We start from the raw sequence: 26,802 nt of genomic DNA, 5'->3' as shown, positions 1-26,802 counted from the left end.
AAAACGACGAAGTTTAAGCAAAAATGCTTCATAGAAGTTTTCAACAACGTACACATTTTATTACAAAAAACAATTAAAATAGGTTCTGATTCATGAGCTCCAGTAATGAAATAGATAAAACTAGGGCCTCAGTTTGCCCAAAGCGTACTTTGAACTGCTCAACAATCTCATCCTCATGTGAAACTCATCTGGCCTGTATATAAAAAAAACAACCTATGGTGTCACACAAAAGACAACAGAATACAAAAAAGGAATACTAAGGACGTCATATTGTCAAAAGAAAATTGTTTAAATTACAGTGTTTTAAAACAAAACTGGAATTATTAAAGTCACAAGCAAAGGGTTGAAATAACTGTCGATAAAAAGAAAAAGTTCACTACAGTGCACTGTGTTTCTGAGAAGGCTAAAAGCTGACTTAACTGTGTTTGCTGTCCATTTGGCTTTATTTTGGAGATCTGGTCAACTCCAATAAGAAATGCATGGACCTCCATCTTTGAATGTACTTTGCTGTCCTGGCACTATGAAGGCAGTTTTATGTGAGGGAACCTAAAATCCAGTCTGTGGCAGTCCAGCTGCTTGTTTCAGCTCAGAAGACTTATTTCCTCTTCGGGTTCCACTGCGGCCTCCTGAGAAAAGGGTTTCGTGCTGCGTTGTCTCTGGATTCAGCAGCCCAAGCTGGAGGTGGAGACGTAGGCTCCTGCTGCCCCTCTTCTGTTTCATGATGCACGTTTCTTAAGTTATCAGTTGAGCTGCTGTCATCATCAATAAAAGTAGGGCGAGGAGCGGGAACACAGGAATCACTAGAGGAGGAGTTTGTTCTGGGCATGCCGACCCTCGTCCTGCCTCTGTCCTCCACTGTGCTTTCATCCAGCACGCTGACAGACGGAGCCTCCTGCAGGGTGTCCAGCCTGCGCAGAGGCATCATGGCTCTGGAGGACGAGCGTGAAGGCTGGTTAAACCGAGAGCGTTTGGAGGGGTAGGCCACCTCTGACATGGTTTCCTGATCATCTGGAATCATTGGAGAAAATGTTTATACTGTCAGTGTAATGACAACACATTTTACACCGTTTTAATAAGCAAATGACCGTGGGTACAGTTAAACCTGGTTAAGCTGCTGGTGGGTCAAAGACGTTTGCTATATTAAACAAAGGTTTGTTTGAAATTCTATATCTCTGTCCAAGTTTCTAAACATGACAGGCTGAATCTTGTTGGAAATGCTGTGTGAATTAAATCATTCATAGAAACATTTGATTTGTTTAAAGTGAAACGATTCTGTGAGTCTGGACAGTCAGTGAAGACACGCTTACATAAATGATGCTGTTTGCAGATAATGCAAGCAGAAAAAAAGTCCACGCTTTTCCACATCTGCTTATTAGCACTAAACAAATCACAGCTAATGCTGATGGACACATGGACAAATTTGACTTAATGTTGCACTAAGGGAGTCACAATGCCTATCAAAATTAATCGGGAGGGGAGGGGGGTCCATCACACAGAAGCTTCCATGTTTACTGAGCTCTACATCTCTGCATTTTTTCCTACTTTTACCACCTTTCTGGTGGTAGAGCTTATTAAAAAGAGTAGAATCAGTTATATCTGAACCAGCTCGCTTGCCGGCTCCCATCGCTGCAACACCCGTGGGTTTGCCTGGCGAACTGAGGTGTGTCCGAAACAGCCACGTGCAATGTCTTAAAACCTTCTCTGGTCAAAACCAGACCGTCACAGACTGGAATCAAAACTTTGGAGGAGGAGAATTGAGCTGCTGCAATGAGTGATATAGTAAGGTAAATTATATGATCAATTCAGCAGATATCTTACATACTGTATATGCAACAAACCAGGTGCTGCTAAAGGTTTAAGTCAAGAGCATAACAAAGTTTTTGAAGCTTACCTGTATAGCTCAGCCTCCCAGGAGGAAACTTTGAGTCCAGACTTTTACCAGCAGGAAGAGAGAAGTACTTATGAGATTTGGGCACCACCTGAGTACAACATGGATATAAAACAGCACAACGATTAGGAGAGAAACGATGAAGAGGAGAAAAGTAGAATAATTAAGGGACAAAATAAAAGGATCTCCTTTCCTCATTTGATTGAGAAGTTAATAAACATTTTATCAAGTATGAACCTGCATTCACATCGGACCTTAAAATAAATAACATTGTTGGTTTAAGAGTTTTCCTTCGTACCGATGTCTGAAAACTTCCAGGTCGGATGCTTCTTCGGATGCTGGCATGGCGTCTGATCAGGATCTCTCTGCTGTGGCTTTCATTGGGAAGGGTGTGCTTGTTTGTGAATGCCACCGTCTGGTTCAGAAACACAAAAGGGTACACGGCATAACTTCAGCACTCTGTAGAGCAGAAGTAAACGACCAGGAGACAATTCCCACTCACAAATTCCACCACTGTGTGTGTAAGAAAGTGAGCAGCACACAAACTTAGCTTCACTTCCTGTGATTGTGTTTAAAACAAAGGCAGAGGCAGAGAGTTTCTGTTCTTTACAGTTTAGACAACAGCATTCTTTAAAGCTAAGATTACTCAATCTACAATGGCCACACCTGTTTGAGCGGCGAGGATCCATGTCTCCATATGGACATGTGAGCTGCAAAACACTAACCTTCTCCATGTAGCATACTCATTAGTGTCAACACAGTTATGTCTGTCCTGCAGCTAGTAGTTAGACCTCCGACAAACACTCATAAGATAAATGTTCCGTGTCAAATATATGCTCCTTTCCATTTCAAATTAGCAAAAAAAAAAAGTAACAGATCAAACTTCGTCCTTAGTCAAGATTGCATTATCATCTAATCCAATATTAAATCAAAAAAACCTGCTAGACACACTGCTACATGGGGGGGGGGGGGGGGGAATTAGATAATCAGAAACCTCATCTATCAAAAGAGCAGCAGCACATGCTTCTTGTTTAACTGCACATTAAAGCTCCTCTGTGGGCTTTTTGAACTATGATGTCATTTCACTAATGGAAAAGTACTGCTGGCCACAGTCTGTGGCTATGCAAAACAGCTCTGAGTTTCAGAGGCTGGAGTAATCACATCATGTGTGCGAGGAAGGCGCCGCTGAAACTCGGTGAAGAAGGAAGCTGGGATGACATGTGAAGTACAAATATGTTTAACAAACAGCTATCACAGGACTGGAGACAAAATAATTTAATCAGTTTTTCTTGTCTGATGGAGCTATTTGTGCAATGTTACTAACCAACTGTATTTGTAAGGAAAGGTTCATTTGAAGAGCTCATGTCAAATGTGCTAATGCTCGTTGATTCATGAAGGAACGACAAACTAAAGTTCAAGTTTCACCCCACTGTTAGCAGTCAGCTCATGAAGGTGACCTTCAGCTGCAGAGAAATAAAAATGTATGGATTACTTTTTTACCTTTACTCAAAAATGACCAGGTTTGGAGCCTCAAAGTGGTCATCAAGTTAATCTGAGAGGCAATTAATAAGCAATTATTAATTCAATCAAAATTGTTTAGAGAAATTAAGATGGGGGGGATTTTCTTCTACGGCTGCTCTGTAAAGTGCCCATCACTATTAACTAATCCCATGCGTCCTGTTCAAGGACACGTCAAAATATGGAGCTGCAAGAGGTGGAGAATGAACCCCCACCCCTTCGGTTGAGAGACGGCCGACTCTACCAACTGAGCCACAGACGCTCCAGTTTAATCCACCAAGTTTCAATTCCCCAAAACTGTTAAGAAATAAAGGACTTAAATAAAGGTGAAACATTTCTTTACACATCTGTGATGCAGGTTAGAAAAGCAGAATAGTGTTATAAAAGCTTTTATCTCGCAAATGAATACACATCTCACCCGTTGTCTGATCCTGTACATGTTCTTTGAAAGGATGTCATGCATGTTCTTCAAGTCTTCAGCCAAGAACTTCTTCCTAGGTCTAGCAGTACTTTTCTTCTCCTCACTACAAGACATTTAAAACAGATTATTAAAAATATATATTTGATCTAAATAGACATTCAAGCAGCACATGTGACTTTCAGAAACAACGGTGATAGTTCCTTACTATAGAGAGACAACAGACGGAGCAGCACTGATGTCTCCAGACACTGTGTCCAGGATCTCCATGGCATTCTGCAGCTCCAGCTTCTTGTACAGCGCCACAATACTGGACTCAGCCCGGTTGTCACGGATCATGATCCTCCGCAAGACGCGATTGTTGAACTTCATAAACCTGAAAGAAAAAAAAAAAGAAAATAAGGTTTGTAATGGTCATCAAAAAGTTTGAAAAACAGAGATGTATGGTGGTCCTGTTGCAGTAACTCACTATGGGCTAAAAGTATCGAGGCATGATCAGTGCAAAAAGAACATGTAAAAACAAGGATCAAACTGATGTAGTCATGGTTCAGCAAACTGCCACTGGAATGAATTGAAGACCTATAAAGTTTAGAGAGTGGTGTTTTGTGTTTTTCTTTCTATAAATTCTCTAAAAAGTTTAACAATAGATTAATGTGCAAAGTAAATTAAGAGTTGCATTTGATGTTAAAGTGCTGGCTGTCGACATGGCAACCTGCCTGCGCAATAACTCTAGGGAGGGAGACGGCTCTCTACAACTGCAGTTCCCATTTTAAACACTACATGTCAGTGTTACTTTTATATCACTTCAAAGTATCATGACTATTTGTTGTTGACTGTTGATGGAGATAGTGTCTAGTCTTGTATATTTCATAGAGTTCAAGCCTCATCTGTTAAAAAATACCTTATCTTTTATGCTCACTGTTCTTGTCGCTGTGGCTCAGATAAATTCTATATATTTCTGCAGATTGTAACCGTTAGAAACCTCATCAATCGATGGAGACTTGGTCTCTGTCAGGTCTGTACTGCAGCACTCTCTTCTTACTTGTTATTTGTGAGAGGCTTACAACTCGTTGTTGAATATTTACTTAAATCTACATTCTTGAGGAACTCGTCTTTCGAGACAAGTATCTGGAGTGTGTAGCACTGGTGGTATGGCCCTGCTGGTGTGACGAGAAAAGATTGAAAAGAGGCTATGAGGAAGTAGGTAAAACACGTTTTAAAGCTTTAGGAGGAAAACCCTCAGTGATGCTGCTCATGGGAGGAAGCTGAACACGACTCCAGGGTGTATTGATTATAGCTGCCAACATTCCCACACAGCCCTGCAGCGAACAATAGCATTGTGAAACAAAAACCACAAAGAGGGGAACTGAGAGCTGGTAAACCTGTTTCACTGCAGGTCACCCCGCTTTAAACATAATGATATAAAGCAGTTAAACAGTGGGTAGTGTTAGCTGAATGAGAAGCGTGAACATCTGCAGACTACTCATGACTGTACTTAAGCAATATGGGGTAAATAAAAGCCTTCTGTTGAGCAAAGAGGAGCAGAGGAGGTCTTCTTACTTGTCCTTCCAGTAGAAGTGGCTCCACTGTCCACACAGATCCTCTATGCCAGCGATGGTGTGCTCCATAAGCTGTGAGAAGATGTGAACCTTTTCATAATCTGACCAACAAATACATAATGTCGAACATTTTGACATCAATGAGAAGCGATGGCTTACCCTGCAGTGAACCTCTGAATTGATGGTACCCACGTCTCGGTTTGTTCTGCGTACGTTGATGAACTCAATCAAAGGTCGAATACTGATACCCTGTAGAGGGCAGTAAGAGTAATCACAGACTCAGCAGATAGCCCAAAACAATAAGCAGAAAAGCTTTAAAAATTAAAATAGACAGATAACAGTTGGACTTAAAAATAGTAAAATAACTTAAACGGTCCTGGCTGTAAAGATTAAATATGTTACACTTCAATTTAGTGCTCATAAGATACAATTAACTTGGAATTATTTGTGCTAATTTTCTGATTATATATTTAAGTCATAAAAAAAGTTATTTTCTGGACTTTAAACCATTTGGCTTGGATAAAATTATTTTCTTTCATGATGTCTGAGACTTAAATAAAGACTCCAAACTTTTTTTCTTTGATTTCTTTGAGTTGCTTTTTTACTTATTTCTTGAAGTTCAAACTCTGATATTTCTCACGCAAAGTAAGTTTGCCAAAAAGAAGATTGGATCATGTCTTACCTGAAGAAAGACGGTGAAGAGGATCACAGCAATGGTGGCTGTGATGAAGAGCTGCCTGCGGCCAATCGTATCAGGAAGTGTGAAGGCCAATGCGAATGAAATTGCACCTCGCAGACCACCGTAGGCCAAACCAAATTGATCTTTCAGGTTAAACGGGATGGTTCGGAAAGGGTTAATGATCTGAGTCAGCACAAGAACACCTGGGGGGGGGGGCATTGAGATGTTATTGAGAACAGACATTTACTGTTAGCCAGTTTACAGTTATCGCTACTTTCGCACTAAAGTCTTATTTCTAAAAAAAGAGAAAAAGTTAAACGCCTTTTTTACGCTCATGAAGCATTAAAGGTGTGTGCAACAAAAATATTAACCACTCGTAAGAATTTCACTTCATCAAGCTACTAGTGGTCAAAATCATTATGAGACATCTTAAATTCTGGAATGGTGCCGACGGACGCAAACTCAAACAAAACCTGACCCCAAACATAACAAAGATACCCTCTGCTTACCCAGACCTCTCCACACGAAAGCAAACAGCAGTGTGAACAGGATGTAGCCCCAGTTCCACTCATGTTCTGTTGTTACAGTGACGACCCCCAGGAAGAAGAAGATAAGTGTCTCGGAGATGGAGCCCAGCATCTTGACAACATGGCGGATGGTTGTGCAGGAACGCTGGGAAACGTTTTCCTCCACGTAGTACTTCATGGTGAGGGCACAGGTCACAATGCTGCGGGGGAGAAAAAAAAACATCCATCCGTCTAAATTGTCAGCCTTTCAAATATTTGAACTTGGAAAAATTCTAAAATCTACTTACGCCATGATGGAAGAGATGGCGAACAGCTCGGCCACCAGGTAGGCCAGGTAGCTGTACATGAATATGAAGAGCGGCTCGATTTCTCGGACCTTAGAGGTGAACCTGGTGGTGAAGGCGGCCACAAAGCCAAACAGGATGCCGAAACCCATCCCGCCAAGCCCGACCACGAAGAACCTCGCCACCCCGAGGAAAACGTCCGTCGGCACCACCACCGGCATGTCTGCCACAAAGGTGAACATGTTGTACAACACCTGAAAAGAGCAGTACACAGGTGCATGTCTCTTATAGGCAGTTTTGAACGCATATGCAAACAGCCCACATATCCCACCAGGAGGTCAAGGGTCGGGTCAGGCACTGCGGCTTCTAATGACAAGCTCGTAGATAACAGTGATTTATTGAAATATTCACAATGCACTGTTTGCAATTTGATAAGCCCATTTCAGCTAAGATGCTACTGACCCTTAGAAACAGAGCCTTTAAGGGAGAGACTGGCTGTCTTCTCCGAGACATCTGCACCGACTGGTCACAATACAACAAGAATTTGAATTCTCTAAACCAGGGCCAAAGAGTCACCCCCAGTTTTGCTCTTTAAAAACATGTTTTGCTCTTGGATTAGCCTCTCAGACACCTGGTTAACAAGCTGTTGAAAGGTCAATAACAAATAGAAGTGTATTTGTGCGAGTTTAAGATTTATTAAAAGTAAATGGGTATGTAGAGTTAGGCCGTAACGGTTCCCTCTTTTGAATTTGTGTGCAAAATATAAACATGATAGCATCAGCTGTGAAATAATAGAACTCTACTTGAATTACCTCCGACCTTTGTTATCCTAAAGACAACTTTCAACTAACATGGAGCTGCAACAATCATCATAAATATCGGCAATTTCAGCAAATATGACGTCGTCTTTTCAAAGGTGCTCGCTCCTAAGACCACACCTGATCTTTAATGGGATCTTGGGCAAATGTTTGTCTTCTGTTTCTGCGTCAGCTTGGCTACTGTGTACTAAACAAAGAGGTCAGCGCCGCACCAAAGGTAAAAGCTGGTTTATGGAGGTGGATGGGTGGGTCTGTTTAAGGACAATAAGAAGAGGCAGAGTGGGGGAAATTTGAGCACTAGCTAGTCTAGTTTCAGACGATGACTGTGTGAGAGTATGTCTATGTGTGTGAGCGTGTGCGTGTATGCGTGTTAGCTCCTCCCATACAACCAAATGAATACTGACTTGAGAAACTGGTTTGATGGCATCATGAGCAAACAAAGCTACACAGCTCAGATCGGCGGAAACATCTTTTTTTAACGTCTCTAACAACATTCCTTAACTTCCAATTTTTAACAAGTTATCTCTTGAGCAATCCCAACAGTGCAGAGATATTTCCCTCCCACACATTATGTCCCCATGCATGCACACTAACCCAGAAAAATACATTGGACAGTATCTGATGAAACCTGAGCGGAGCCTTTTAGAGGAAGAAAAGTAAATTTGATACTCAATCTGCTCTTCATATAATAGCTGTCTTGAAATAAAGGGAGCGAGCTGTGTGCTGAAGTTTTGTTGAGAAAAGAATACCCATGTTTCAGGCCACACCATTATTACTGTTTTTTTTTAATGGTCTGTTGCACCACTTTTCCAATCAACTTTCATTTGCTCTCCGTTATGTGTCGAATATTTTGTGATGCAGTTTTAGATCACTGAAGTATTTCAAAGGATCCTAAACAATGCCTTTAACAAATTGAAAACACCAAAAAAAAAAAAAACACATTGCTCTGAATGTTTCAACAACAAGCAGTAGCCTGAAGGGATCTAAAGCAGGCTGACATGTGGCTGCAGGTTTTAGTATAAACTAAAAGGCACAAAAATCCCACTATTGAGCACAAAATGCACCCACATTGACAGTTTCCGTCTCGGCCTACTCACCACAGTGACAGCATCGTTAAAGAGACACTCTCCGAACACCACAATGTAGAGCTGCTCGTTCACAGAAACGTCCTCGAACACACTCAGCACGGCCACAGGGTCCACAGCAGAGATTATGGTTGCAAACAGCAGGTTCTCCTGGAGGTTGATGTCCTGAACACCAAAAGCCTCAATCTGACATATGGCAAATAGAGACATGCCAATGCCTATGCTGTTCCACAAAGTCCCCACCACTGCAAACCACAACACCTGCAAAAATACAACACACACAGGAAAATGTCACATTTTCTGTAGAGGGAGAGAGCAAGTTGAAACTGGTTCGAGGTAACTGGTTGTTTTAAACAAACCGTGCCGATGTTCTCAAAGAAAGGCCTGGTGGGCATGAAGTAGCCCGAGTCCAGGACAATCGGGGGCAGCATGTAGAGGAAAAACACATTGCTGGAGAGCACAGCAGGGGGCTCTTCATGGACAGAGTGCATGATGGCTCCTACAATCAGACCAATGCTGATCAGAAGGCAGGTTTCGGGCACCCAGATGGTAATCTTGTTGTACACATGGAAACCTATAAAAGACACGAATTCACTTAAGTTCAATATGGTAACAGTGTTTATTAAATGAAGCACTTTTGCCGGCCTACCTTGTCTTTAACAGGTTTTTATTTACAAAATATCCCCACTATGTTTCTGTTACTCACCAATCTTTGCAAATGAAGCCAGCAGAATCCAAAGAGTGATCTCAAAAGGTATCTGTATTCTCGGGTAATCCATTGTAAATACAGGTAAGTAATCTTTAGCATCGTCTGGATATGCGTGGGGGACGTCGGGCCTAATCGGGGGCACAATCGTGACACCGCTTGGTGTTTGTTTGGGTGGGATTTCTCCTCTGGAGCCATGAAGAAGACTTAAAAATATGAGAATAAGGAGTATAACTCCTGTTCGTCTGGTGCTGATTAGATCCATTAAATACGGGAACCACAGCAGGAGAAATTAATATTGACGCCAATACAAATCCAATTTCAGCGTAGAAAACCAGAAATTAGCAGAGGACATAAGAAAATCCGCTTCTTCTTCTAAACTGACGATTTAAATGTTCTCGCATGATCTTACTCCATCATCTTGGCAAAATTCCCCAGAGTTACAGCTCCTCAATTTGGTTTTCCTCAGACTCAGTCTCAGTCTCCTTCCATCTACGGACACACCTGTGCTTCACCTGTGAGTTCCGATGCAGGGGACTGGGCGCGGCTCTCGAGCCTGGCTATGATTGGGTGTCACTTGCAGCAGATCAGACAGGTGGGACGTGTAGGTGTTTCTGTGGGACATTCACGGTCCACTTTGTAGTTTCGGTGAGACCAAATCCTCTGATTCACAATTTTCTTGGATTTTGCCCTGGAGGTTCATTAAAAATAAAGTCATAATGTAGCCTAGACTAGATGTGCACATAGTCTATTTAGTTTCTTTTTATTCTTACCATTTACTAATAACCAACCACTTTAATCTAAAGACTAGGATTCAAATATTAAAATAAAACATATTTATATACTAAGTTTAAATAGAATAAATAGTTAATGTTGTGAATAGTTGCCCTCTATGTCAAAAATCTACTTGAAAATAGCATATTCTATTCATATTTATATTAACCCTTCCATTACTGGCACAAGATAAAAGCGTTAAAGTCACAAAAAGATGCACACAACTCATCATAATTGTATTTCATCGCTGCTCATTGTTTTCCCAGTAGGCACACGCGTAAAGTTTGTCCTCCACCCTGAGTTTATTTCGGTTGGTACAATCTCTGTGACAGATCAGTCCGTTAGTGCACCCTTGTGGAGGGAGGAGGCACTGCACCCAGAGGAGGAATTACGTCTCGATGTGTCAGAGGGAGTCAGGGCGAGTCTTGACTGCAGACATCGTCGAGTGTGCTACAAGGATGCTCTCGAGCTTGAACAGAAACCTTATCTTTTCTCTAAAAGGTATGTCTCATATATATATTTTTCGCATGTTTCACATTTGACATGTGATCATTTGTTTGTTTGGGGCGTATGGGTAGACTTTACCGTACAGAAGGAGCAGCACCTCCTTCTCGTAGCAGGGTCAGCATAAGACATGTTTACACCCGTTAGGAAGGACTCAAATGTCGATGTGTGTGTTCTGCTCTTAGACATGTCCTGTTTTTAGTTGTTCTGTGCGGAGCGAGGTGTACATCCTGCAGCATCATGCAGCACATCACCGAATGAGCATCATCAGATGTCATGACGCAATATTTGTTATTGCCCGTGTGACAGTGGGGAAAAAATGTATCCTCGTTGAATTAAAATCACTGTATTTTTAACCAAAGCTGCTATAAATAGATTCTAGTGCACAGCTTTGTCTTCCTTCTGGTTCTTTTCACGGTTGTTGGCTGGTAACAGATCGGGTGACTCCCTGTTTCATGCAGGTTTATGAATGGCCAGGGCAGTGTTGGCTCAGGATTATGGAAAAACAATGTTTCTTTTTTTTGTACACATTACATCAAAAAACCGGATATGGTGCTCATGATCCAAGGTGTCACGCCATGCTCAGGCCAACCAGATGCTCTCAGCAGAGCGTGTATTGGATTTGATCTGTTGATCATAGTTTTATCTGTTTTTATATTAGAAAAACGAGCAAAATACACTAAGTTCTCCTCTCCCTACGCTGACAGTCTCCCCCTTGTAGTTTGTATCTGAGTGTTCTGGAGAGCATGTTTTTGGTCAAGATTTGATGAAGAATGAGGCGAACATAAACCTGCCAGTTTTCACAATGTTGTTAAATCAGTGATTATCGTGATAACCGAGGATCCACCTCACACACAAACCCTGTGTGTGATCCTGTAGCTTCATTAGAAAGAGTGTATTAATCATCATCTTCAAAGGTTTCTTTCTCATGCTCAGTTTACTGCTGCCTGGGTAACAACAGCCTAATTATGCATGATGCTACTTTCACTTTATGTTTTAGTGTGCGCGGCTAAATCCTCTCCTCTGGGGAATGAACTGTTTTGCATGTTCTCCTCCTCTCTGATCAATCGGATCAGAAACAATGCAGTTGCGGTGGATTGAGTCAGCTGTCAAGCTGTCCATGGTTAAAACATCAAATTGATCATTGTAGATCAGACTTGAGGGGCAACATATCAGCACAGCTCAGCTCTGGACTAAGTCAGGATCAATATGCTGAAATTGAGAGGAACATCAGGGTTATAGGGGGATGCAGGAGGGGGATAGTTTGGGTAAAATGTGTGTGTGTGTGTGTGGGAGGGGGGCTGATGACAAAGCAGAAAAAAGGGGGTATTAGACATTTAGGAGAGATTTAAAGCGAGAGCGAGAAGACGGGGAGAGTTAAGAAAGAGGATATGTGGGAGAAAGGCTCTGCAGTACAGCCGGCAGTGACAGCATCTGCAGGGGGCCAGCTGTGTGCAGCCAGCCAGTCTGACTAACTGGGTCATTTTTGCCTCCAGACCTCCCTTGAGGACGGTACCACGAGGACCATCTAAAACCTCCCTGTCCTATCACAAACAGCTACACCTACACCCTCTTTCTACTTCTGCCATTAAATGTGGGAAAGAACTGGGACACATGCATGACCCTTGTTTACTTCTGGAGATCAGAGGTCACTCACAGAGCAGCTGTGGAGCTGGTCAGGATTCAGCCTCATTCTAATGGCCTTTAGTCAGTGTAGATGCTTGTAATGAGTATCTGTAACCAAACAAGTGATTAATCGATAAGTTAATGGACATTATGATCATTATTCGACTATTTGGCATTTTCAATAATCACATTGGTCATCTTTTTAAGAGGGATAACATGCATTCCCATCCAAGTCCGCATATTGGATTTATTGATATATTGCTCTTTACACTGTAATAGTTTTTTGTAAATATTAGAAAGAAAAAAGTTACACACGTCTTTGTTCTTTAGTCTAAGCCACAGACAAAATCCAATTATATTGCATGTCTAATAATGTACGAAACAAAGAAAAATAGATAATCCTCACAATTTACAAACTGGTAAGTATATGAGCAATTTTGGTTCATCATAGCCCTTTCATGATAACACAGTCAACAGATTGTTTCTAATCAATTTTCCATCAACTTGTGAAGCTGCTCATTGATTCATCTTTTTAGCACCACTCTCTCTTTAAGCACGTCTCTTATGACTGTCAGACAGATGTTGTGATGATGATGATCCATGCCTCCCTGTGGTTTTTCATTAGATCCACTGAGGGTTACCAAGAGAGCGTCCCACTGTGCTCCAGGCCATGTAGATTAAAGCATGTTATAGGCAGCTCCCACTGACAATAATGTCCTCACAGCTTAATGAGGCAGAGCATCACGCTGTAATTTCATCTGTTTTGGTCTCACAGGAAGGTGCCAAAAACAGAGATGCTACTGGCAAAAAGCATCACGCTCACATTTTGGATTTCCTCACGATGCTGATTATTTCTTTGTGTTATGGCCGTTCTGACATGCAGACTTTTATTATTGGTAATACACAGAGTATAACCCAGTTAGTTAAGTTTGTATGAGTCTACAGAATAGTAATGCAAAACAGTACTGTCATCTGCTAAAGTAACCAAAGTAAACAGGTGAGTGTTCTGACCTAATCTACAGTAAAGGTGTGGATTGGGGACCGCTTGTTTGTTTGTAGTTTGTGTAACGTAGCTTTAAGTTTTTAGTCTACAGGAAATGAACGTGTGTGAGAGTGTTCTGATTTACCCTACATTTGGGGGACGCTACACTACTTGGGGGAGCTTGAATTCGTGGACACAAATCCCAATAGGATAAAGCACAAGTTTTGGTCAGTGATTAAGGTTGTGGTTTGTATAGGGTTGAACAATTAGCTGTGAGGGTCGGTATAATAAAAAGATACAATAATGCAAGTCAATGTTATGTCACCAAAAGTCAAATCAGTTACTCATACATACACTCACTCTTATTTAGAGACCGTGTCTTCATTTGCACGTGGAGTGTGACATCAAAACTGGTTCACATGTAAAAATAGACGTCCATTACACAAATCTTAACACATGAATGCACAATGCTGCACATCCAGTTGTTCTCCTTTGGTCAGTGTATCACAGTGACACATACAAGACTGGTGGACACCCACAGTAACAGATATTAGCTTGGTTTTTGTACATGAGGGTTTAGTACAGATGTAAAATGAATGTCTTTTATCGCTCGCTACAAAGGCAAGTAGTTGTTTGTGTATCACACACACGCACTAAATAGTAAAATAGTCGAGGTTAAGGGAGTCTGACTTGGCACAGGATATGTAAACATTAGTCTCGTGCGGCCTTTTGAAGCAGCTTTCAGCTCCGTTTAGTCATCAAAGAACTTTTCTTTTCCTATAACCTTTCACATTTTCTTCATGCGCTGCTTTAATGTTTAATATATCTTCTTCTGTTTCCGTTCTCTGGCGATAATATTTGTGCTAACAGTGTTTTACAGGATCTAATTCTACACACTTGCATCTTGCTCATCTTGTTGCTCAGTCCCACTCATGCGTCAGTGTTTCCTTCCAACATCTACTGTGTGCCACACTTGGCACAGCGCACACTTCCTGTCCTCTCACAGTTGCTCATGATTTTGGCAGGTTGAAGAAGTAACAACATGAGCAGCCTATCAAACCGTTGCTTTTGAACCTTCAAAATACTATAATGATTGTTTGAATGATCAGAGTGACGTTTACATCCAAAATGGATTTTATTGAAATTTCACATATTTTTCGATATACTGTGTAAACTACCAGTGACAATTTTGCAAAACTCTCTCATTTATGAACACTCGTTAATGCCTAATCTTGAACCAATGTTTCACAAACAAAACAAAAAAGGCCTCTGTTTATATTCACGATCCCCAGATGATGAACCCTCACGTTATTTTACGTTACTTTATGTGAGCCTTTGATGCCCAAACTTGAAGATATACCAAATGTCAAATACACGAGTGAACCTCGTACTCCAGAACCTTGTCAGCACAATGTTCCTGGTTTATGTCCAATCACGGGGTGTCTGTTATTCCACATCAGTCTCACTCCTGTTCCTTGACAGCTCTCTGAAAAAAAGTTACGTTTGATGGGCTTAAAGAAGAGATTATGACAACGTAACAGATCAAACTAATTCTCCTCAGGGATGATGTTTCTAGTATTGAACAAAAACATTTTAATTAAATCCCTAGTATTTCCTATCTTTCATTCTTCTTCTTTTTTAATCTCTGGGGCTGTATAGAAGCCAGCTCAATATAAAAGAACAAGCTACTAAAATACTGAATTATTTGTCTGAATGGTAAAAACAAAAAACAATTTGGGATCATTTCCAAAATGTCCTCTGATATATTTGTGGAGTAACTGATGGATAATAGGGCTTTCTTTGGACAAGGATATCTGATCTATAGTGGCTAAGTTTAGAAAGGAAAGGTGTGACATTGATGGTATCTATCTGTCGAGGCATTTCATGTGTGACATTAATCATAATTAAGTCATCAAAACTCAGTGAAAGCTGAAGCACGAGATTGAAGGTGAGGATTCAATCTGCTGCAGTGCTTCACATCTCGCAGCTGTGTGAAAAGTCACACTTTTCTTCGCCTGATTTTTTTTTTTCCCACTGCTTATATTAGCACATCCTCAAAGGGGAAGAAAGAAGTCAAGCGCTGAGAGGAAACTACACAACCCCTCATACGTTGTTTATCTCATCATGTAACATCAGAGAAACGTCAAGACCACTCATATTAGCTATTCATTTAATGCTGTATCTTGAGAACTGTTATGCTGCCTGAATTCAGCCACTTACAGCCAATTATAAGTAGTTTTCTTATTTTTGTCTTTTTCTAGACCTCAGCTGGCATCTTAATGAAAAGGATGCCATCCCAATCAAAGCTGTCTGGCATTTTCCATGGCCATATACTGTAGATGATCACTTTGTTTCTTTTTTTTTTCTTTCAGACTCATCGTCGTGAAATGCGCGACCACTCCAATCAGCACCCAAAGGACAACCAAGGCACTCGCATCCAAACAAACTAAAGTGACAGTCGAATTCGCACATTTTTAGCGTGGCACAACAATTGTTCTCTTCTTCAGCCCTTCAGCTCTGAAATCAATCATCAGCCCTGACGTGAACCCACCATGTCCGGGAAGGAGCGAAGCCCTCGCCATCGGCCATGGTCGGTCTACCGGGCCAATACGTTTGATCTCTCGGCCGAAATGATGGGGCTGGCTCTCTCAGGTAACTAAGTAACTGCTACCACGGTAACCCTTTTGCTTCATTGATAATGAAAAGGCTTGGTGTAAAAAAAGAACACCCCCCCCCTTCTGTATCTCTCTATCATACAGGCAACAGCCAGGATCCAGACGAGCCAGTGCTCGAGTTTAGCGTGGGTAAGTTCAGAAAGATCCACTTAGAAACCCTGCTGCAAATATTTGGATGACTCTAATAATAATAACAATAAGTAATGGTCAAGTATTCAAGTTTGAAAAGCCATGACGTGTACCCAGTTTATGTAGTAAAAGAACCTGTTTCGTTCGGACAAACAGGGAAGTTTCACCATGTTCATATTTGCGGCCATGTTTGCTTTGACGCCAGTCTCAAGGCTTAAACATTTTAAGAAGAAAGCTGTTTTAATTCCTCTCAGTGGTGTTCATAGCGGTTAAGGTAGGGATTCTGTGCAGACCAGTCTTGTCCCTTTCCACCAGACTCATCTCAGGATCTAATGGCTACACTTATTGCGATGGCTTTAATGATCATGGTCACAGTTAGGCTTGAACAGCAAAGAGGTTTTATCTTGTTGTTTCGAGAAGACGCACGCTCAAACTCTGATTAAAAGCCCACTTTGCCCTGGAGTTATCAAAAGCCAAATTTATGTATCAAACCTAATCACTCAATGGAACATGTTTCTGCTGTTCAACATTGAGCGTGGTTATGTGAGGCTTTGCACGCAGCTGTCAGTTTCGTGAAGCTTCAATAGCAAAGTCTGTGTGCTGATGATGCATTCAGGGGCAGTTAGGGACTCTAGGGGATGATGCAACAGAGGCACTTTATAGCACTGTTTGGCCCCTTTGAGTTTGTGGGGCTTATTGTTGCTTCTGCTCACAATAATAGCACTAACAAATGAGAAGGGGAGAGGTAGTGTGGCAGAAATATCTTTGTCTGTAGATTTTGTGCTCCTGTTATCAGGAAGTGTATCTGAAACAGCAACACGCAATAATTAGCAGGGCTGTCGACGGCCTTTTAGGCGTAGTTGATGTGAACGGTGTGTCAACAGCTTGTTAAGCCATTTCCAAATAACCAAAAATAATTTGATGCTGCTTTGAAGGATGATGTGCTTTATCAGTCACTGGCTTAGAAGATGACTTCATTGTTTGCATGGAACGACTATTTCTATATTTATCCCATGAAAGTATTAATGTAAACGACTGAAAAACTACTGTACTACATTTCTCCTGCCGTCAGGGATTAGTGACCAGCCCACTGTTAAATCCCACAGTTTGTAATCTCCTCCTGTGTTTTGATGTCACTGCAGCCTGTAGTGAGCTGGTTACTCCCTCGTTGGATCGTAAGCCAACCAGCTTCGTTGCCGTCAGCTGCACAACTCCCCCCCAGGCCTTCTGGACCAAACACGCTCAGACTGAAATCATAGAGGTATCATATGATAACTCACGCCATCTTCTTTTCTGCCTCCTCTGAAGATTTCATAACATCTTTAACCTCCCTCTTTATCTCTGTCCTCAGGGCACCAGTAACCCCATATTCCTGAGCAGTGTAGCGTTCTTCCAGGACTCTCTGATCACGCAGCAGACTCAGGTCAAGCTTTCTGTCTACGATGTCAAAGACCGCTCGCAGGGCACGGTAAGCCCAAACACAAGAATCAAATCTTAAAAGGCAATGACTGACAGTCACTGACATCTTGTCCTCAAATATCCCCTTAGGAAGGAAATTTACTTCTGTATACCAAATCCTTTTTAGTCTGCACTCATGTAGGTGAAATCCTCTAAATCCTGTGGGTGTGCGTGCTTTTCGTTGACAGATGTACATGCTCGGTTCATCCATGTTTTCTGTGAAAGAGCTGCTGCAGGACAAACACCACAGACTTCACCTAACTCTCAGGTAACAGGGAGACACAACAACGTGTTCCTTTCCCTCTATCAGTGATAAAATGACAGTCGCTAATTGACTGGATTCGCTGCTCAGGGAATGTAATTTGCTGGTTGTCACTGTGGATCAGGTCGGCGGAGAACGAGCGAGTTGGGAACATCACCGTCATCGCCTGGCAGATCGAGGAGAAGAGAGAGCAGAGAGCTCCTGTGGCCAGATTACAAAGAGGAGATACTGTTAATGGAAGGGTGAGTTGTCTAGAAAAGGCTCTTGAGTTTATGAATCAAAACAGACACGCTGGCATTTGGATAAATCTCGATATGCAGATTCTGCATAAAAATTACTAGATTTGCAAATGTCCTTGTTTTCCATTTGTGGACAAAGTAATATTGTCCTTATAGTCTTTACTTATTGCTAACTGTTGGCTATAAATAAAGCAGAGAAAAGTAAGAAGACACATCGGGAGGCATACACTATCATAGTCATGGGTTAAGGTTTTGGTGTTGAAATGATTAGTCAGTTTATTAATTATTAGATTGACTGAAAGCCAAAAAGCAAACAACTGATTATCCTTCCTCAGCCCTCATTAGCTGCAGCTACTCACACATCTCCTTCTTGTTGCAAAGTGTGAAATGATGATTTGTTGTGTGGCTTTGTGTCAGATGGTTCTCCCTGTTGATGCAAGCTTGACTGAATCCATGGGCATTAAATCCAAGTCGTCGTCCCTGTGCAAAGACCCCCTGCTAAAAGCTGGTGAGTGCATTATTATAACTATAAATAGACGTCCTATGTGACTCTTTAACAGTTTGATTGTTTGTGACATCTGGATTGCCATCCATGTAACACTGATTCACTGCTGTGACTGACTGTTTGGTTTTTTTTGTTTTTCAGCGTTTGGGGGCGTCATGTCACGGACGTACCGCTTCCCCACCACAGACGGCAACCATCTCCGGATCCTGGAGCAGATGGCCGAGTCAGCTCTGTCGCTGCACATTCCTCGACAGTTTGTCAAACTGCTGCTGGAGGAAGATGCTGTCAGGTTATGTCTTAACTGTATTGATATTATTGATAGATGCCATATAAGTAATCTGGGGCCCAAACTAGCTGGGCCCCATCCCTGTCAACATACCCATGCGGGGCCCATGTGGGTCAGATATGGGCTGGTGAATGGGTCCCATCTGGGCGGCCCAGCTGGGTCCCGGTTAATTTTGTCCAGGGGTTCCATGGTGGCCCCATGTGTGCAAGCCCAGATGGGCCCAGGGTGGGCCTTACATGGGCCCTAGCTTAGACCCACATGGGCAACCCAGGTTTCTCCCATCTGGGGCCCAAACTAACATTCTCTTGTTTCACAATAGTGTGAGTGATTTTAATTTTTCACTTTTTCGTGTCAGTATATTTGAGGAATATTTTCATCTGTAGACATTACAAAAAGCTGTGTCACACCGTCATCTTTAATTTAACTCATATTCTATTTGTAGCCTTTTATTTTATCTTCAACATTCAAAAAACAATATCCTTCCGATTCCAAATCTTGTCATCTTTCTATTGGTGGCTGTATTGTGACATCATATACTTGTAGATGCAGGTCAATACAGGTGCAGCAGAGGGAAGAAGATATACCCGCACACTTCCTTAAATGCCACAAAGATATATCTCATGATGACAATGTTTTGAATTGACTGAAACTAAAAAAGCGGAACTCACCGGAAGCTGTGAGGTCATCATTGCGTCAGTTGGATGTCATTACTGTAAATGCATGTGTGTACAGGGTGTGTGAGCTGGAAGAGCTGGGTGAGCTCTCTGCGTGTTGGGAAAACCTCAGGAGGCAGATCATCACTCAGTATCAGACCATCATCCTCACCTACCAGGAGACCATCAGTGACCTGCACGAATACAAAGGTCAGAAACACAAACAATGCATAACATGACATCCATGATCCATGACACATGAGAGCCTGTATGCATGACAGTTAAGTTTAACTTGTCTCTCCACTTATTTCACATGCCAAAGCCCATTAATACCAGGGAGCACTACACAGCCTGTTCACATGAAAAGATTTGATAGTGAAATACAGGGATGTAAGGCTTCATTATCTTCTTTCTCTCCCCCCCCCAGGTCCATCTTTTAAGTCGAGTACCTTAAAGGCTGAGAGGAAATTGGAGTTTATTCCCACAAACTTGCACATACAGCGGATGAGAGTACAGGGAGAGACTGGCTACGGTTGGTATTTGTGCCAAACTGTGCTCCCAGAATGAAAATGTTAAAAGAGTATCTTTAAACGTTTTTGTTTTTTTTAATGAACGTCTTCTGTTCAGACCACACATACGACGTCGTGACCATCGGCGCTCCTGCAGCACATCATCAAGGCTTTAAAGGCTGCGGCCTTCGAAAAATGCTGCACAAGCTGGAAGAAGCCAGGAAACAGTGAGTAGAGAAAATCAGGCTCTTGAGTCATTTCTACATGTCTGTGTGTTTTTTCATGAGAGACTAACAAACCCAATTTTTCTCTTTATCAGCACCTATGGGGAGGAAAGGTGAGATTATGTTTAGTGTATTACAAACGTTTTTTTTTGTTTGTTATTCCTTCCACAAGTTACCATTTTCTTTCTTCCACTTGTCTTCAATCAAGCACCCACTCATCATTAAGCACCCAAAGCTCTGGTGGTTCCAGCCCTAAAGGGATGACCTACCAGCCTCAGGATGTTGTTAAAGCGAAGGAGCTGATTGGTCAGATTAACACTCTGAAAACCCAGGTGTGTTACTACACGGAACGTCTGTCTCGAGCTGCGAAGGACCGATCAGCCAACGCTCTGGAGAGAACGCTGGCCATCCTGTCAGAGAAGGTGAGAGAGAGAGGAGGAAGGGAAGGGATCATGGCTTTAATGGCTCGTCTTTGTTTAATCTCTCTCCTCTACTTCCAGGCTTTAACGACTTCTTCGATTTTTGTATCTCAGCTCATATTGCCTGGATAGAAACAATCTGACCTTGCATGCTAAAAATATCTTCAAAAAATAATTCAGGGTTTGGGTGAAGAAGGACAAATGTAATACTGTCCAGCAGATAAAGGAGTATGTTCTGAGTCTGCTCTCAAAATGAGACTGAGACTAACAGTGTCAGCAAACCTCTGAGTCACAGACACACTGATGCACTAAAATGGATATATTGTTTAATTTAAAGTACTTTCCTTGATCATCAGCTCTTTGTCTTGTCTTGTTGTTGTAAAATATTCAGTATAAAAAATATGAGATTGCACAGAGGCAACTTTTTTAAATCAAACTTAATACAATAGGAGCAGCATATCAGTCTGCTGTTTGTTTGTTAGTTGGATTTTGTGAGACCAAATGTTCCTCCCTTACAAAAAGAAATATTCATCTTTGTTTGTTCTTTTATTATAAAGATATTGTCGTGCCATGAAAGCTTTAAAGCCTGCGGTTTTCAGTAGTAGCTAAATAAATACAACATCTTAAAATCTTCAAGAGAAAAAAAATGTCATCTTCCATTTTTTCGTCCCCTCTTTCCTGTCTCTCCTCCTCTTGCAGACCCGTCAGTTGGTGACCGTGTGCGACTCGAAGCTGCTGTTGTCAGCCATCCTCGCCCTGGCAGCCGCCCGCCCCGAGTTCACACAGCAACAAACCCCGTCCCCATCCTCTTCCTCTCTCTCGCCCTCCTCTAGTTCCCCATCACGCTCTCCGTCCCGCAACCCCGCCTCCCCGTCTCGCTCTGCCACCTCGCCGTCTCGTCGTATTTCTCCAACAGATGGCAGCGAGGGGAGTAAAAACAAGCGTGCCTCTTTCACACACGAGGAGGAGTGGGTAAGAGAAAAGTTCCTGTGCTTCATTTACATCTTGTTTAAAGGCTGTTGTTTGTTTTGTTGTTTTTTTTCTAACTCAGTTTTGTGATGTGTGTTTGAGTGCAGGAGAAAGTTTGGCTGAATGTTGATAAGAGTCTGGAGTGTGTGATTCAAAGAGTGGACAGGCTGCTGCAGAGCGACAGACTGCAGAGTGACAGCAGCTCTGAGGACGTGTTTGAGCTCGCCACCGAGGAGCCCACCACCACAAAGAAAGGTTTAACCACAATCATTAACACACACACACACACACACACACACACACACACACACACATACACACAAAAGAGTTGTTGTTGTGCTGTATGATCATGCACCACTACTGAGAACAAAGATCAGAGTCCTAATCTATCATGAATAGTCACTTACGGTTTACTGAACAAATGCAGAGCCTCCACCATCAGCATCATCCCTTCACCAGACTCTCGCATGCTTCACACATCTGCAGGTTCACACGCTCATGTTCTGTGTTAATGCTGCTGGATATTGAGATTCTGAAATATAATCTTAAATTAAGTTACAAGCAGAGGAGTAAGAGTCGTCATCATCTTCTTTTCTCCATCATAGAAAGCAGCCCAGAGATAGAAAAGAAGTCCCCAGGTGAGCGGAGTATTTCCTGTATCCTCCTATATTTTTTTGAAAGTTTTCAATCGCAGGGAACTAAACAGAGCCCGTGTTTGTGTTTGTTTGTGTGTGATGAACTTGTCTCTAAATCCACAGGAGAATGGAACGAAGCTCTGCACCCTCTCCTCACCACGCTGACAGACTGTGTGTCTCTGATGAGCGACAAAGCAAAGAAGTCCATGGTGTTTCTGCTGATGCAGGACAGCGCTCCAACCATCGCCATGAGCCTCACCATGCAGTACCGCCGTGACGTCGTCTTCTGTCAGACGGTCTGTCAACCCCCCCCCCCCCCCCCACAAGCACTCTGTCTTTCATAGTGACGAGAGTTACACAATGTGCATAGTGTGCTTTAACAAGATGGCCGTTTGATGTGCTGCTTACAGCTGACAGCGCTGATCTGCGGCTTCGTCATCAAGCTGAGAAACTCTCTGTGTGACTCAGGCTTCCTGAGGCAGCTGCACACCATCGGCCTGCTGGTGCAGTATGAGAGCCTGCTCAGCACATACGGTAATGTGTGTGTGTGTGAGAATGTGTGCTCGGAGTGTTTGTTTAAATCCCTTAACCCAGAGAGCAACAGACTTTAGGATGTTCTCGAAACAAGACAGTGCAGAAATAATCCTCTGGGGCTCCAGAGAGCGCGAGGGTCATGACTCACGCCCCATGTACAGAGACTGCAGTCCTTGTCCCAGCAGCTGTGGGTTCGAATCCAACCTCGGACCTTTGCTGCATGCTATTCTCTATTCTCCACTCTTTCCTCCTGACATTTCCTTTCTCTCTTCAGCTGTCTTATTAATAAAGTCAAACAAATGACCCAAAATCAAAACTTTTAAAGGTTTATTATGGGGGTTATTTGTGCCTTTATTTTAGAGGTAGGACAGTGGAGAAAGTCAGAAAAAAACAATCACTTTAAAATAGTGTATGATTTAAAAATGATAAATGCTTGAATAGGTTAAATACTGAGAGTAATTTGTCATTGTAAATCATATGTATTAGCTTTTTGCAGCCCTGATAAAGCAGAATAACATCAATATGACCTCTAAACTTCTACAATTCAAATATATTACCAACATGATGCAGTATCGATGCATTAAAAAGTGAAATAGATTACTCAGTGCCAAACTGTGATAACTATTGTGTTTGATATTATTAAACAGTCATCAATAGTAGAACACTGGTATGCCTTGCTGTTTCTCACAGGTGAGGAGCTGGCCATGTTGGAGGATATGAGTGTTGGAGTAATGGACTTGAGAAATGTCACCTTCAAAGTCACTCAGGCGACCTCAGGTTTCGCTCCAGACATGCTTCCAGTGATCACAGGTAACAGGAACGGCTTTAATGTCAGGGTCCCGATGCCTGGGGTGATGTTTGACTCGCTGCCTCGAGAGATCCAGAATGGGATGCTGCTGCGCGTGCAGCCCGTCCTCTTCAACGTGGGGATCAACGAGCAGCAGACGCTGGCTGAGAAGTGAGTCGCTGAGCTCGAAGTAAAGGGAAAGATTAAATGAAGGACATTTAAAAATGTATACTAATAGTTTTGACATTACATGTTGTACTAAATGACCAAAATTCTTACATATGTTAGTTTTTTGTCAGGGGTCTTAAAAAAAAAGAATCATATGAAAAAGTGAATGTAAATGACCAACTATTATAAACTATTGTGCAATAGTCTTCTTGTTTTAATATTGAAGGGAATTATTTCCCTTTTTATTCCCTTCACTCTTTTTAATATTTTAAAAGTAAGGAGAAATTAGATAAAGCAGTTTAAATGAAGATAGATAGATAGATACTTTATTGATCCCGAGGGAAATTCAGATTCAGAAGAATAGATTGAGAGGTAAATGATGACTGACTAATTTAAACTCTAATATCTGACATTTGTGTCCAGGTTTGGTGATACGTCTCTTCAAGATGTGATCAATATGGAGAGCATGACTCGCCTCAGCTCATACTTCGACCAGTTTAAAGAAGTCCTGCCAGAAGACTGTATGTTAAGATACTGTACATACAGAAAACTTTCATCTGAAGGACAAATGTGATTACTATTGAATTTGACTCTGCTCTCCTCCGTCGACTCTTCAGGCCTGCCTCGCTCCCGCAGCACCACCAGTCTGCCCGATCTTCTGAAATTGCTGAGTCAGAATGTGAACGCCAAGAAAAGCAAGAATGTGGAGATTCTTTGGCAAGCAGCTGAGGTAGAATTGCATCTCTTTCTTCAACGCACAACCCCTCAAATCCAAACATTCTTTTGTTGCTTCTTAAACTCATCTTTTATCTCCAAACCCTGAAGGTGTGTCGCCGCCTGAACGGAGTCCGTTTCACCAGCTGTAAGAGTGCAAAGGACCGCACGGCCATGTCTCTGACCCTGGAGCAGTGTCAGATCCTTCAGCAGGAGCACGCCCTCGCCCCACAGGTCTTCTACCAGGCCTTGGACTGTATGCGCAGGTCAGCGAATTCAGCAACAACCAAACAGAGCAACACAAATTTGCAACCCAAATCACAGCATTTTCAGTCATAACAAAAAAAATGCTTCAGGCCTGTAGAGGGTGCTAAGTGGTCGGCATACTAGATTTTGGCGAAACGTATGCTATGAAGAAATTTATTCGCTCCTCTGTGCAGACCAGAATTTGATGTTTATGCATGTGTTCGGCCTTTTTGCAGCACATCTTTTTTCATTTACTAAATGTTTCCTCTGTTGTGTTTGTTTTGAACTGTTTTGTGTGAGTTTGAATTTACATCATTTTGGTTTACGTAGCTCATGGAAATGTTTTTAGCTACTGTTGGCCACTGTATAGTAACCCTGCACCAACAGCCTGTTAAAATATATGACAAAAATAATAATAATGCACTGATTCTGTTTCTCCACAGTGAGGGCTGCAGGAGAGAAAACACCATGAAGAATGTGGGATGTCGTAAATACGCCTTTAATGCTCTCCAGCTCAAAGCCTTCCCCAAACAGTACCGCCCTCCAGAGGGGACGTACGGGAAAGTTGAGACCTAAGTGGACTCACCTAGCCAAAAGACTGAAGAGGATAATGATGATAGCACCACACAAACAAAAAGACCAACACAAACTGGAACAACGACCCTTTGTTTTGTGCTTAGTCACTATTAAGATGTTCAAGTGCCAGTGCTACTGTAGAGTGTTTTATAGCAGTTCCCCCCTCCTTGTGTATTAATCAAATCTCACTTTTCACATCCAGAAACAGTAAAAATGTGGCTTTCTGTGTTTCATTGTAGCCACTGTGCCGAGCACACTGTTGGCTGTGCCAGTTGTAGCATCAGGGCACAAACTGAGTCAGTTTAACTTGTGTCCCTCAAAAAAAAAAAGAAGAAATCTTTTTTTTCAGACTTTAGAGTAATTAGTAAGTAATGGATTGGGACAGATCCTTCCTTGTCCATGCTGCTTTTATTTAAGTCAGTTTGTTTCTTTAAGGCTGTGGATATTCTCTACTCTTCTTTTTGTCAATAAATCCTGTGCCAAGACCAAAATTGTGTGACCGAAACAATGTGTGTAGAAGAGCTCCATTCTTGTCCTAAAAACTTTAAACACACCAATAAGCTTCACCATATTACTGTCAGAAATGTTCCAACATTACAGCAAACATAGGTCTTGTTTATTGTAAATTAGTACATGTTGCTACCTTTTGAAAAATCAAAGGAGCATCATATGTGTATTACTCCACTGTTGAAAATAGTCTCCAACAAATACACTGAATCTTTTGAGTGACATGTGCACTATAGTTACCAGTTTTAGGGTAGCACTGAGATCCTTTTTAGAATTGCACCAGGGGGCGCCTGTTGGCCTAGTGTTTTTTTGGGCACCCCATCACAGAGGCTGTTATACTCCAAGTGAGTTGTTTGACTTCGACCTGTGGCACCATACCTGTGTGTCACTCCCAACTCTCGCGCTCCCCGTTTTCCAACTATATCCACTTTCTGAATAAAGGCGTAACAAGCCCCAGAACAATTATTTGCCTAAAAAAATCATACCTTAAAGTAAAAGAGACAAGGAGCATGTATAAAACTTTTTCTGGTTTTGCTCTTTCCATGGGATTTGTTGACAAAAAAAATACAACTATGAATATTGTCAACCTAAACCTGTAAGGCTACACTAGAACACGTTTAAAAAGACTAGGAGCGATGGTCTAGTGTAGCAAATAGGATCCTTTTGTTGGCCTGTTATGATGGGTTTTTTGGATCTAACCTGCACTGCAAAATGAAAGCTGTTAAACACTTATTTGGTTTCATTTCAGACTTGTTTGGTTCCCATCTGCTGTCTCATACTTTTTCATGTGTTTTTCTTTAACCACATTTGTAATCTACACCGTATCACCCTCTACAGCAAGCACAGTCGTTTTTTTGTTTTTGTTTTTTTTTCGTATTGATATGATGTCTCATATTTATAATATTCTTGTGATGCTACTTTGGAAGTTATGTTGAAGGA

General features: G+C 41.9%; 3 protein-coding genes across 4 annotated transcripts in view; 2 read left to right on the top strand and 1 right to left on the bottom strand.

Moving 5' to 3' along the window:
• The window catches only part of mfsd9 (major facilitator superfamily domain containing 9), a 73,352-nt gene that overhangs the window by 6,535 nt on the left and 40,015 nt on the right, over window positions 1–26,802 (top strand). The window lies entirely within an intron of this gene.
• slc9a2 (solute carrier family 9 member 2) lies at window positions 25–10,086 on the bottom strand. The gene is made up of 13 exons (XM_079357253.1): window positions 9,483–10,086; window positions 9,136–9,350; window positions 8,789–9,037; window positions 6,877–7,127; window positions 6,572–6,789; window positions 6,066–6,265; window positions 5,543–5,632; window positions 5,385–5,455; window positions 4,033–4,200; window positions 3,825–3,930; window positions 2,187–2,303; window positions 1,892–1,979; window positions 25–1,008 (listed from the first exon to the last, which is right to left on the bottom strand). Exons 1-13 carry the CDS (start codon window positions 9,745–9,747, stop codon window positions 596–598), a joined length of 2,451 nt encoding a protein of 816 aa, XP_079213379.1. The 5' UTR covers window positions 9,748–10,086; the 3' UTR covers window positions 25–595.
• inpp4aa (inositol polyphosphate-4-phosphatase type I Aa) lies at window positions 10,641–25,712 on the top strand. Of its 2 annotated transcripts, XM_079357251.1 has the most exons (24): window positions 10,641–10,757; window positions 15,741–16,020; window positions 16,128–16,172; window positions 17,315–17,433; window positions 17,524–17,640; window positions 17,819–17,898; window positions 18,017–18,134; window positions 18,549–18,639; window positions 18,778–18,925; window positions 19,655–19,785; window positions 20,003–20,107; window positions 20,203–20,311; window positions 20,404–20,421; window positions 20,517–20,730; window positions 21,427–21,699; window positions 21,804–21,951; window positions 22,302–22,334; window positions 22,455–22,627; window positions 22,742–22,865; window positions 23,556–23,823; window positions 24,244–24,341; window positions 24,438–24,550; window positions 24,646–24,800; window positions 25,224–25,712. In XM_079357251.1, the coding sequence occupies exons 2-24, from the start codon at window positions 15,921–15,923 to the stop codon at window positions 25,354–25,356; spliced, it is 2,913 nt and encodes a 970-aa protein (XP_079213377.1). In that variant the 5' UTR covers window positions 10,641–10,757; window positions 15,741–15,920; the 3' UTR covers window positions 25,357–25,712. The 2 variants fall into 2 exon arrangements, with proteins under 2 accessions (XP_079213377.1, XP_079213378.1); XM_079357252.1 differs by lacking the exon at window positions 10,641–10,757 and having other exon boundaries at window positions 15,567–16,020.

This window comes from Symphodus melops, assembly GCF_947650265.1.
Source record: "Symphodus melops genome assembly, chromosome: 12".
In the NCBI taxonomy this organism is placed as follows: domain Eukaryota; kingdom Metazoa; phylum Chordata; class Actinopteri; order Labriformes; family Labridae; genus Symphodus; species Symphodus melops.
This window is presented reverse-complemented; position numbering and strand designations above follow the sequence as displayed.